This window comes from Myxine glutinosa, chromosome 10, assembly GCF_964187855.1.
Source record: "Myxine glutinosa chromosome 10, kmMyxGlut1.1, whole genome shotgun sequence".
NCBI classification, from domain to species: Eukaryota; Metazoa; Chordata; class Myxini; order Myxiniformes; family Myxinidae; genus Myxine; species Myxine glutinosa.
In genome coordinates, this window is record NC_136270.1 from 131,036,526 (window position 1) to 131,049,986 (window position 13,461).

Sequence of the window (13,461 nt, forward strand, 5' to 3'; positions counted from 1 at the left end):
CCGCCTAGTACATGCTCCATCAATCTTTCAAAGGTGGCGGGGGCGTTACACAAACCAAACGGCATCACAGTAAACTGGTACAGTCCCTTACCTGTGGAAAATGCCGTTTTCTCCTTCCCTGCCCTATCCATCTCCACCTGCCAATACCCACTCTTGAGGTCCAAAGTTGTGAACCAATTTGAGCCCGCAACGGCATCGAGGGTGTCATCAATCCTTGGCAGGGGATATGAGTCCTTGAGTGTCACGTTGTTTAGCTGGCGATAGTCCACGCAGAACCGCGTGGTCCCATCCTTCTTTTTGACCAGCACAACAGGTGACATCCAAGGACTTCCCGAGGGCTCGATCACGCCTGCGTCGAGCATTTTTTCAACCTGCTCGTCAGCTTCCGCCCTCTTGCTCCAAGGGAGCCGTCGGGCGGCCTGACGAATAGGCCGGGCCTCACCGGTGTGGATCTGATGTTTCACCAGGCCCGTACGTCCAATATCCTCGGTGGACAGGGAGAAGAGGTCCAAATGGGACCCAACCAGTTTGTGTAAGGCCTCCCTCTGGGTACCTCCCAACTCTATGCTACTACGATTTACCATCTCGCAAATGGAATCGGGCCAATTCCTAGAACTTATTGAAGGCTCCCCCTGGGGCCGGCTCGGCTGGACGTTCTCGCCCCTCACTGACGCGACTTCTCTAACTGGGGTGCAGCCAGCTACCTTCGTGCCCCTCACTATAGTGCGTGGTTCTGTGCTAATATTAATTACTCGGACGGCCACCACCGGCCCGTCCGTTTTTACAAGGGTACGGCCCACGATTAAACCAGGTACGGATAGCGCTGCCACCGGTTCGACCAGGCCGCAGGATTCCTGCCATGTCGGGCGAGCTGACCATCGGGCCGGCACTACGGCCTCGGCCCCCGGAGGGATGGTCACGGCCTCAGGAGCCTCCAGCTCCACCCTCTCGGCCGTGCTCACCCCCTCCAATGGTAGCTCTTCCACTCCCCATCGCAGGATCCCCCGACTCAAGTCGATTTTACAACCGCTGGCAGTCAACAAATCCAACCCTATTAAGCATGGGTCGCACACCTCCGCCACCCAAACCTCTATCTCTTGCTTTACCGATCCCAACTTGAGGGTCACAAAACCACGCCCTATGATCGGAGCCGTTGCCCCGGTAGCCAACTGCAAACTATGATTTTCCAGACGCTGGATTTTACCCCAGCCGTCTGCACTCGAATTAAGGACCACGGGGCTGATGATCGTGGCGCTGGCTCCCGTGTCCACCACGGCGTCTACCCCCACGCCGGCAATTTTGCACCGAATTGTCAAACTACCCGTCCCAATTTGGCCACAATGAATGACCTGTCGCGTCAACGAGGGCTTCTCTCCATCCCCTACTGCCGAACACCGCCCTGCATGCCCGGCACGTTCTAGTTTCCCGGGCCCTGGCGGGGGGGTGTCTGTGGTCGGCTAGGCCGATCGATACTAGGCGGAGTTGAGGGCATCGGTTGGCGGGAAACGTCCCGGCGCGGAGCTCGACACTCCCACGCACGGTGACCCATCCGAGCACAGTTATAGCACCTCACCTGGTAAGGTGCTTGCCTCCGGTATTCCAAATTCCCCCCCCTGTATGTCCGAATTGGGGTACTCTGTCGGGGACTACCGGGTGCCACCGCTGGGGCCGCCTGCCATGGTCCAGGTCCCGCCAGGCGCCGATCCACTAACCTCTGGACCATGCTTTCCAGATCAGGGCCCCCGTCGGGGGCGGGCCCCCTTGGGGGGCCGCCCCCCATCACGGGCCCCATCTGACGCACCGCCACTGCATGGCGCTCGCCTCCCCGGGCCAGGGGCCTCGCTGCTTCCCAACGGGCTGCAGCGTCGGCCGCCTGACTCATGGTCTGCGGGCGCCACATGGCGAGCTGTTGTCGGAGCTCCAGATCCGGAAGGGCCTGAATAAAATGATCCAGCGCCAGGCTTTCCTGGGAACTCGCTGCCATGTCTGCGTGTGCAATCCCTACTGCGCGGCGAATATCGTGAGCAAGTTCCCCGATGGTCTCCTGGGGCTTGCGTTTACGCTGCGCAAGTTGAGCTTTAACAAGCTCGCTTTGCTGCTCGATACCGAAACGGTTAATTAAAGCCGCACGGAGAGCTGGCAGGGTGAGAGCACCCGGTGGTAAAGCTGTCAGCACCTCCGCCGCCGCACCGCGCAGTGCCCCCACCAGGTGTACTCCACCTTCGTCCGGATTCCAACCGTTGCCTTTACACACATACTCAAACTGCGCCAGGTACGCCCTCAAATCACTCTTGCCGTCATACGGCGCGAGTGGGACCTTGTGGGCGCCCGAAGGTCGGACCCCGCGCGTCACTCCTTGCGGGATCAACGCGGGACCAAACCGCTCGGGCTCCCACAGTACGCTATTCCCGGGGGGCTCCCGCGCATCCCCCGTCCCTCCAAACACTACCCCTCCCGGTGTCGATGCCTGGGTCGCCCCTCCGCAACCCGCTACCCATGCCATACCCCCACAGCCTTGCTCACCAGCACCCCCCTCACTTCCCATAGCCAAACCTCCTTGCACACCTCTTCTGTCCATACACTCCGGACCAGTCATACATCTTACCATTGGTCCCTCACGAACACCCGGGTCTACACCACCCCCCAAGCCGACTGAATCTCCCCTCACATCATGTACATTGCCACTCACCTCCGTACCTCGTCGCACCTCCTCTGCCACCTGCAAACTTTTTATTTGGTTAGTGAGCACCGCATCATGATTTGAACACAGACCTTGTACATATTCCATGACTTCCTCCTTTATCTCCCTCTTAGCTTCCCTCCGTCTCTTCTTAATTTCACTCACCCCTTCTTCCACCTCCTCTAATTTTTCCTTTACCTCTTTCAGCTCCCGGTGCGCCCCCTCGATTTCTTCCTCCATTGCTACTTTAACCGTTTCTATGTGCGTCCTTACCTCCCGGTCCTTCGTCTCCATTACTTCTGTCACCTCTTCCAACCTCTTCGTCAATCCCTCATGTACCATTTGACATTCCTTTTGTGTCGCTATTAATTCATTTTTAATGTCCTTTTGTGTTGCTTTTAAACCCCCGATGATTGCAGTGTTCTTTTCCACTTGGTCCGCTAGTTCTTTTTGTCCCACCGTCAGCTGTTCTACTCCTTTCGTCAGGTCTTCTATTCCCCCCTGTAACTTTACCGTATTATTTCTCACCTCTTTCTCGATACGCTTTTCGCCTCGCTTTACCTCCTCGCGTAGCCCCGAGACCTCCTCACTCACCCCTCGTCGTATTTCCTCCATCTGGTTCCCCATCTGTTCGATTTCCCGGGCGGATTGTTCCCCTATTTCCCGCAATTTGTCCTCCATCCTATTTTCTAACCCCATTAACCCATTTTTCACCCCCTCTAACTGATTCTCTTGAGCGGCCATTCTGTTTTCTACCCCCATTAACCCATTTTTCACCCCTTCTATCCCATTGTCTAATCCCTCAAATTTCTTGTCTAACTCCTTAAAATTATTGTCTAACCCCTCACTGGTACCCCTCGCTTCGTCCCTCATTACCCCCATTTGCTCACTCTGAGCCCTTGCTTCGTCCCTCATTACCCCCATTTGCTCACTCTGAGCCCTTGCTTCGTCCCTCATTACCCCCATCATTCTGCTTTCCATTTTCGCACTATCAGCCCTTGCTTCCTCCCTCATTTTCTCGCTATTCTGGGCCATAAGGGCCTTCATTTGTATAAAAAAAAGGTTCAAATCCATTGGCATCTCCGGTTCGACTACCGCGACCATGGGCGTGGCTAAATGTGGCGCCGCTGTAATCACGTGCGCTAGAGCGCCATTTTGTGCACCTGAAATTCCCGCAACCACATTGCCATTTTCCTCCTCCCTTTCTTCCACATACATTTCCCCTGGTTCCTGGGTTACCCCTAACCCGTCTATCTCCCCCACCGACATCCGATCGCCTTGATTGTCCATGGCGCGATCTAAAAATTCGGGTTTTATAAAACACAATTTCGTCCGCTTTATAATTTTGAGCGCGTGCAGCGCGCTCCGGGTCGATCTCACTCCCCGACACCAATTGTTACTCTAATAGTACAATTGGTGTTCCAAAATTTGGGCCTAACAAATTTAGTCCCAGGTTCGAATCCCACCTCCTGACAACCAATTGTTACGGACACGGTTTTTAGATGTTATATGGACCGAGCGGTGGTGTATTTAACCGCGTCCGAACAGTTACTCCCCGATTAAAACCCGATTTCACCCGACGTTGACCAGATCGCCCCACGGATATTCAATCGGGAAATCTCTAAAGCGATCGCAAGAGAATGAAAAAGAAGAAGAAGAATACGGAGGAAGAACAGATTTATTATACACACACAAGCAATATTTTAGAGCGACCAATATTATTTACAGCAATAGATGGAAAAGAGCAGTCACACAGTGCATTGTTAACTTATTCTATTTCATTTACTTAATCCCCAAGACAAACGAGTAGGACAGGACGTTCACACTCACACGGTGGATATTGCAGGAAGGAATAGCTGAGGTGGACGCGTGGAGGAAGGCAAGGTCGGAGGCCGCAGCACCCCTCGCGGTTTTGGCGGGAAAACCTCCGTCGCGTATCCGCGGCCGTCACGCGCTGGCTCGGCACACCTGCTCCTCTTCCTGGGGTGGAGCCGTCTCCCTCCGTTCAGCGCGTCTCTCCAACGACAAGGGGGGTATTGCAGGCAGGCAGGTAGGTAGGTAGGTAGGGCTTGCGCTCCTCTTCCAGGTCATCCCCCAGCGTATCTCTCAAGGCCTCTCTTTGGTGCAGCCTCGTTGCTCCTCTCCAGCTCATCTCCAGTCATCTCCCATCTGCACTCCTAAAGCAGTCCCCTGCAGTCGCTTTTATCACCTCCGGCGGAATTAAGCCGCCGGCTCCGAGGGCACGCCTACCGGGTCACTCACCGCGGTGTTGATTGGCTGTTAGGGCCGGTTCACTCCTGCCCTCTTCTGACGAGGTGGAGCCACGCCTTTCTTCTCCAACCTTACCTCGTGGCCAATGGTGGTTTGAAGAAAACCAGCCAAAATGCGGAAGGCAATTGGAAGGGAGGTTTTGGGGAAATTGGAAGGGCCTACGCTTATTTTGTTTGATACAATGCAAAGTCAATCTAGTGGAAAACACATACTTAGCCTACATGGAATAAGGAAATACACTATTTAAAAGATATATCGTGACCTGCGTGTATGTTCTATGAAATTAATTAGGAGGACGGCTGCGACCATTATTTACATTACCAGGATGTTACCATACCAAAACCATACTCTTCACATCCGTTACCCTTCCTCCAAAATTGTTACACTCCTCAAAACCCGTTACACTTCTCAAAACCCGTTACACTTCTCAAAACCCGTTACACTTCTCAAAATCGTTACAATACACACATACATACATACATACATACATACACACATACAATACACACATACATACATACACACATACATACATACATACATACACATACAATACACACATACATACAATACACACATACATACAATACACACATACATACATATATACATACATACAATACACACATACATATTGTTACAGATACGACTTTGATGGTATGGTGGGCCGAGCGGGATGGCCGCCGTATCCGTACAAGTTACCCCGATTGCACCCGGGGTTGACTAATCGCGCTATGCTGGCTCAATAAGAAAAAGAAGACACCCGGCTGGATTACAATCACACAATACGACACCAAGGGTTCAGTTCTCAAGACCTCCGGAGGAGATTATATTCGTACGGAAAGGTCAGATTACAGGGGCTAGAGTTATAATCACAGAAAGACAGGCACTTAGACACACTCTTATATTAACCCCGGACAGACTACAGACAAACGGGACAAGGCTGACTCACACGGGGGTTGATGAAAAGGAAAGCGGCAGTCGATGGCTCAGGTGCACCTGGCTCAGGGACAGAATCACGTACGGTGGTGTCCAGCAGATGCGGGGAGGTCGCTCAGCGCTCGTGGGTCGCGACTTTGGTGGAGATGCCGGGGAGGTCGCTCAGCGCTCGGGAGGGTGGCGTCTTGTCCTTCCAAGCTCGGGGCGCATCTCTCGTCACGTCCGGCGCGGGGCCGCGTATATATCCGGCGGGGAGTGACACGCCCTCGGCTCGTTAGCGCCGCCCCAGATGGCATCGGCCCATGGCTTCTCATTGGGTGCGGGGGTTACCGGCTCCGCCCTTGACGAGGGGCCGACAGGGAGCCCCTTCGTGGTAACCCCGTGGAGCGCGTGGTCAATGGTGGCTAACCGAGCCGGAAGGAGGACGCCCACTCCCCATGCCGTCACCGCGCCGCCCCCCTCTTTTGTTGTTGTTGTTGTAGTTGGCGCTTCTTCATGGGGAAGAGATGCGGAGAGGTATGGGGAGGTCCTAAACTTCCTAACAGGTGCCATATAATCACATTCTGGTGCAACGAAGAGTCATAATTAATGGAAACAAGTCCTTAACTGACATAGATTAAGAATAACTAGCAAGATGTCCTATAATTGTCTACGTGTGGTGCGGGGACCTGGGCACGACATTTAATGGGGGGATGAAGGGGAAGATCGGCTCTAATGGGTGTTGTTTACAGACAATGGGACTAGGGAATGGGGTAAGGGAGAGTTGGGGAGTATCGGAGAAAATAGGGGAATATTTACAAGCGGATATGGAGGCCAAATTCCATATTCGCAACATTGCACCCTTCTCTACCCTCGGGGCGTCCCGACCCGATAAATTTTTACCTACTTTAGTGTGGCACGCAATGTAGTTCCCTCTACTATTAACTCTACCCTGAGTGCGACAGTTTTACAGATATTCACAAATGAGTAAATATGTCCCCCTGCGACGTTGCACCCTTCTCCTCACAGAAACACACCCACAGGATAACCGAATCCGGAAAGAATTCTCAAACTAAACATACAGCCGGTAGGGAGCATTATTTACAAGACTACGCTGCTATTTACACTACGATCCAGGACCTGTTTTTGGAGGAACACATGCAGATGTTATGCATAGAGAGAGCGCGCTTGCCAACATCGATACACCAACCCACGAGTGCTCTGTGGCCGACGGCCTTTAATAACGTGCAGAGCACCCTTCCCGGCATCAAAAGCACCACCCCACCACCAATCGGTGCAGTCACCATTGTTCAATGATTAAAAATAAATGCGACAACCCCTAACCCTGCAGGTGTCTCTTGCTCTTCTTGTGGTGCCCTTGGTGGTATTAACTATTAGTGGTTCACCTGTATGGCATAGGTGCCACGTTGATCCATAGGTCCATCCCCGGGTGGTGCTTGGCCGCAAACGAACTGCGGTCCATTGTGGGTGGCCACAAACATTGCGGTCCATATGGTGTATCGATCCCGGCAGCAAACAGCGAAAGTGCAGGCCCACAACTGCGCAGCCAGCACCTCTCCCTCCTCTCTCTCTACCCCAAAGCCAGATCCTCGGAGGTGGGAGACAAAAGAAGCAGACAAGTGAGTAAGGTGGTAAGGGCGCAAAAGTGCACGCAATGTAAGGTAATGCACACTGGGGGCACATGGGAACCAGGTGAGACAGGTACGTTCCTATCGTACGCCCCCCCCCCACCAGGTAACCTACATGGCCCCTCCCTTACCCCTTACTGCATCCACACAACACTACACTACTCATAAACATCTACTTTACAAATCAACAAACATCCCTACTGTCTTCCCCGTTCCTCCCATATACCAAATTCGTCTTCTCTCCCTCCTAACCAATCAATTTTGCCATTTTCAACTCTCATCAAAATTTGCCATCTCCAACTGAACATCAAAATTTGCCATCACCAATTCATCATCAGTCCCTCCTAGGGAGGGAGAGATGGAATCACCCCAATGTCTCATCCACGTCGTGATGCGTCTCACAAATCCTCACAGCAATCTCATTTCCTGCAACAAACAAAGAAAACACAGGTGTGGAGTCATCATCATCACCACAGGTAAGTGGCTGCGTATGGTGCGACAGGTTCTTCAATCCTAACTATTTCCTAAATGACTTTAACAACTTTACACTACCCGGGGTCTTTCTCCGGCCAAACCATTGGCCCTCTTACTCTATGGGTTCTAAAAACCAATTCCCATTGGCCAAACTGTGGTGCTCTTCAATTTGGGGTCTCACTCCCCCGATTCATCTCCCGGTGCCCTCGCACAATTTCTGGGCTGCGGCGTGTACCTCTCCCAGTGGGTCTACCCACCTGCACACCTCCACCACTGCAGTTGCCTCCGAGCTTACCTGCTCCTTGCCCTAACCTAACTACCTGGGGAAGGCCCTCTGGCACTCTCCCCACTCGGTGCCCTCTCTGGCACTGGGCTACCCGGGTCCATCCTCCGGATCCTCGGGCCCCATCCACAACTCTACCGGCTCCCAGAGCCCACCTGCGGCCTCACCTGGCCGACATCCTCACAGTGGTGGAGTGCCCAACCAACTACACACACTAACAGGCTACACGCCCAGCCATTTCCACAACACTAATGCACCCATCCACAACACCATTCTGCAACCGCACCACAAATGCCAATATCCAACCACAATTTACCTGTACCCTCTACCTAACACTTACACTACCCGCCCCGGGTATCCGTGATGGGGGTCCACTCTTCCCCCATTCACACCTTCGCACCATGCACACCACTCCGTACCACTTACTCCAACTCTCTCCACACACCTGTACTTGCACACCTGTGCTCTCACACCTGGTGCCACCTGCACCCTTCTCTCCCCAAGCGCATTCGCGCTGATCCACACACTCACTACTCATACACTGCTCCACACACCTGTCCAGTTGCACACCTGTGCAATCACACCTGTTCAATTCTCTCACACACAGCATCATCTCAGCTAACTACTCCCTTCTGAAACTTGCGCTTCCCAGTCGTCCCTTTAAACTATTGCGCTCCCACGTCATTATCATCCATACTAATCTACCTGCGTCCCCACTACAGGTATCAGTCACTAACTAATCTTAACGTTACCTACTGTCATCTTCGCTAGATCCCTATCAATATAACCTAACCCACCCGGGCTAGTTTTCACTGCCATACACCCCATAATCTATTGCTCCTTTGCCCCCCCCAGGTGGGAAGGATGGTGGATTTGCCATCCCACCACATCGGGGGTCTCTCACTACCAATTTTGCACATCAAATTTCAACAAATTAAAAATTTGCCAATCACTGCCCATCATCTGCCAATCACTACTGCCAATCCCTTGCCAATCATCAAATTTTGTTTTTCTCTAATTTTGGGTCCAAAACACTAACCTCATCACCCAGTCGACTCACTAATACCTCTCGGTGCGCCAATCCCTGTCCAAAGCCCGGCTTCGTAAAGCCAAGCAATGGATGCTGGTTGTTTTGTGCCAGCGGCTGGATGCGTCCGGCACTCGGTGCAGGGACGGGGGCTTACCCGGGCCGAGATCCCACGCATCACCTCGGCGTGGAGCCATCCAATGTCCCGATCTCGACCTGCCGGAATGCCTCAACAAAAGGTGGTCGCCATGACGACCCTTTCTATCGGGCTGCCAGCTCCGCCTAGTGGAGCCTGGACGCGGCCGTTCAAAGCGAGGCCCGGCACGCACCGAGGGCCTGATTCGGCTATAAGTCGTTCTAAACTCTACCCCGTCTAACGTCGATGCTTCACCTGCATGCTTACACCCCGAAGCCCGCTCCTTGCTCACACATCCCGCCGTGCCCATGCTCCTCGTACCTTTCCTTACACACCCAGGTACACCCATTCCACTCACAGCCTTGGTCACACACCTGACCACCGAACACTTTGGCACACATTCGTTGGTCGCACACCTCACCAAAACACCTCTTCGCGCCCCCTCCGCGGTCACCTCCTCTGTGACAATTACAGGTGTGCCCTCATTCGCACACCCAACCACGTGCCTCACCACCAACTCCAGCGTGCATTCCCACTCACGCTCTACCATTCCAGGTGTGCATCCTTCCATCCCAGGTGTACATCCTCGCTCACCTGTCACAACTAACTCACGCTCCATGTCACTCTCACTACTTTCACCTCCACTCGTGACAACGCACTCACCCTTACTCTTGACAGCACACTCTTTCCCCACGCACCTGTCCGTCACACACCTTTCTCGCGCACACTCTCCCGTTACACCCTCTGTAACACTCACCACAGGTGGACACTCTTCCTTACTTCTGACAGCGCACTCTTTCCTCATGCACCTGTCCGTCACACACCTTTCTCGCGCACACTCTCCCGTTACACCCTCTGTAACACTCACCACAGGTGGACACTCTTCCTTACTTCTGACAGCGCACTCTTTCCTCATGCACCTGTCCGTCACACACCTTTCTCGCGCACACTCTCCCGTCACACCCTCTGTAACACTCACCACACCGCGCTTCCATGTGCTCCCTCGCACACGCGCTACGACCGACTCACTCTCGCCAGCACACTCACTCCTTGGCACACACTTTTTCCTCACACACCCCAGAGTCGGATTTTCTCGCACACCTCCTTTTTCGCACACCAGACCTGTCGCACACTTCACCCACGGCCTCTCACGAACACCCGGGTCTATCTCGACCCCCAAGCTTTTTAAATCCCCTGGCGCATCATACGCACGACCATATTGGTCACCACTTACACCGGGTCCTCTTTCTCTTCGCTTCTCCTCCATCACCTGCGAATCCCTCATCCGGTTAATGAGCACATCATCACGATCCGAACACAGACTTTGGACCAATTCTTTTACTTCCTCCTTTATCTCTTTCTTATCCCCTCTCCGTCGCTTCTTAATTTCGCTCACCCCTTCTTCCACTTCTTCTAATTTTTGCTTCATCTCCTTCATCTCTTCGTGCGCCCCTTTAAGTTCTTCCTCTAACTCCACTTTATTTTTTTCTATGTGCTCCCGCACCTCCCGCTCTTTAACCTCCATTACCTCTACCACCTTGTCCATTTTCCTCGTCAGGTCCTCATGTACCGTCTGGCACTCTTTTTTAATTACCCCTACGTCCTTTTTCATCTCTTTCTGTGTCGATTTTAAACCCTCTATTACCGCTGTGTTCTTCTTTACCTGGTCCCCCAACTCCTTTTGTCCCACTGTCAGTTGTTCTACTCCCAGCGTCAACTCCTCTATACCACCTTGCAATTTTACAGTCCCCTTTCTCACCTCCTTCTCCATGTGCTCCTTACAGTGCCTCACCTCCTCGCGCACTCCTCCGACCTCCTCACTCACTCCTCTTCGGATCTCCTCTCCCATCACTTGCATCTCCTGCCCAGATGCCACCCTCATCTGCTCCATTTCCTCCCTGTGAGCATCCAGTTTGGTTTCTACCCCCATTCTGACCCCCTCTATCTGCTGCTCCATTTGTTTAACTTCCCTTTCCGCTTGGTCCCTCATGTCCCTCAATTTGCCTTCCATACTGTTTTCTAACCCCTCTAACCCATTTTTCACTCCCTCTATCTGATTCTCCTGGGCAGCCATTCTATTTTCTACCCCCGTTAACCCATGTTTCACCTCTTTTATCCCGTTGTCTAACCCCTCAAAATTATTGTCTAACTTCCCAATTTTCTTGTCTAACTCCTCAAAATTATTGTCTAACTTCTCACCGGTACCCCTCATTTGGCCCTCTAATCGCCCACTATCAACCCTCATTTGCTCACTCTGAGCATCCATCCGGTTCCCCATTACCCCCATTTGGTCCTCCAATCGCTCACCCAATCGCTTACTATCAGCCCTCATTTGCTCACTATTAGCCCTCATATCGTCCTTCTGCAGGTTGAGGGACGCCTGCATTTGCGCCATAAATTGCTCCATGAGGGCCTGCATTTGGGCCATCCCTCCCACTTGTGCAGCGGGTGCGGCCGCCGTAGCTACTTGCGAGGCGTCATTTCGCGCGCCCGTTACCTCGTGCGTGACGACGCTATTTTGCGAATCTGCTACCCCCGCTGTTTCGCTCTCCTCATGTCCCTCAATTTGGTCCTGGACCGACCCTGCTTCACTCTCCCCTACCGGACCCCAGCCGTCTTGATCCGCCATAGCGCGACTTGCAAAATTCGAGTTTCGTAAAACAAAACAAATTTCGGCCGCTCCAAATTTTGACCAAATTTTTTTTTTCCTCTATTCGTTTTTTTTTTTTTTTCTTCAAAATTTGGTCGGGCCTCGAATCTCACTCCCGACACCAATTGTTACAGATACGACTTTGATGGTATGGTGGGCCGAGCGGGATGGCCGCCGTATCCGTACAAGTTACCCCGATTGCACCCGGGGTTGACTAATCGCGCTATGCTGGCTCAATAAGAAAAAGAAGACACCCGGCTGGATTACAATCACACAATACGACACCAAGGGTTCAGTTCTCAAGACCTCCGGAGGAGATTATATTCGTACGGAAAGGTCAGATTACAGGGGCTAGAGTTATAATCACAGAAAGACAGGCACTTAGACACACTCTTATATTAACCCCGGACAGACTACAGACAAACGGGACAAGGCTGACTCACACGGGGGTTGATGAAAAGGAAAGCGGCAGTCGATGGCTCAGGTGCACCTGGCTCAGGGACAGAATCACGTACGGTGGTGTCCAGCAGATGCGGGGAGGTCGCTCAGCGCTCGTGGGTCGCGACTTTGGTGGAGATGCCGGGGAGGTCGCTCAGCGCTCGGGAGGGTGGCGTCTTGTCCTTCCAAGCTCGGGGCGCATCTCTCGTCACGTCCGGCGCGGGGCCGCGTATATATCCGGCGGGGAGTGACACGCCCTCGGCTCGTTAGCGCCGCCCCAGATGGCATCGGCCCATGGCTTCTCATTGGGTGCGGGGGTTACCGGCTCCGCCCTTGACGAGGGGCCGACAGGGAGCCCCTTCGTGGTAACCCCGTGGAGCGCGTGGTCAATGGTGGCTAACCGAGCCGGAAGGAGGACGCCCACTCCCCATGCCGTCACCGCGCCGCCCCCCTCTTTTGTTGTTGTTGTTGTAGTTGGCGCTTCTTCATGGGGAAGAGATGCGGAGAGGTATGGGGAGGTCCTAAACTTCCTAACAGGTGCCATATAATCACATTCTGGTGCAACGAAGAGTCATAATTAATGGAAACAAGTCCTTAACTGACATAGATTAAGAATAACTAGCAAGATGTCCTATAATTGTCTACGTGTGGTGCGGGGACCTGGGCACGACATTTAATGGGGGGATGAAGGGGAAGATCGGCTCTAATGGGTGTTGTTTACAGACAATGGGACTAGGGAATGGGGTAAGGGAGAGTTGGGGAGTATCGGAGAAAATAGGGGAATATTTACAAGCGGATATGGAGGCCAAATTCCATATTCGCAACAATATATACATACACACATACATACATACATACAATACACACATACATACAATACACACATACATACAATACACACATACATACATATATACATACATACAATACACACA

General features: G+C 52.8%; 2 protein-coding genes across 7 annotated transcripts in view; both read right to left on the reverse strand.

Annotated features, from left to right (window-relative positions):
* Nucleotides 1-7,405, reverse strand: part of LOC137433773 (protein disulfide-isomerase A5) — a 489,740-nt gene extending 482,335 nt beyond the window's left edge. The window contains exon 1 of the mRNA XM_078786121.1: nucleotides 7,276-7,405. Within this exon, the coding sequence (XP_078642247.1) occupies nucleotides 7,276-7,352 (77 nt within the window). The 5' untranslated portion in view covers nucleotides 7,353-7,405. The remainder of the gene's footprint in view (nucleotides 1-7,275) is intronic.
* The window catches only part of COL6A2 (collagen type VI alpha 2 chain), a 175,008-nt gene that overhangs the window by 114,679 nt on the left and 46,868 nt on the right, over nucleotides 1-13,461 (reverse strand). The gene's annotated exons all lie outside the window — the stretch shown is intronic.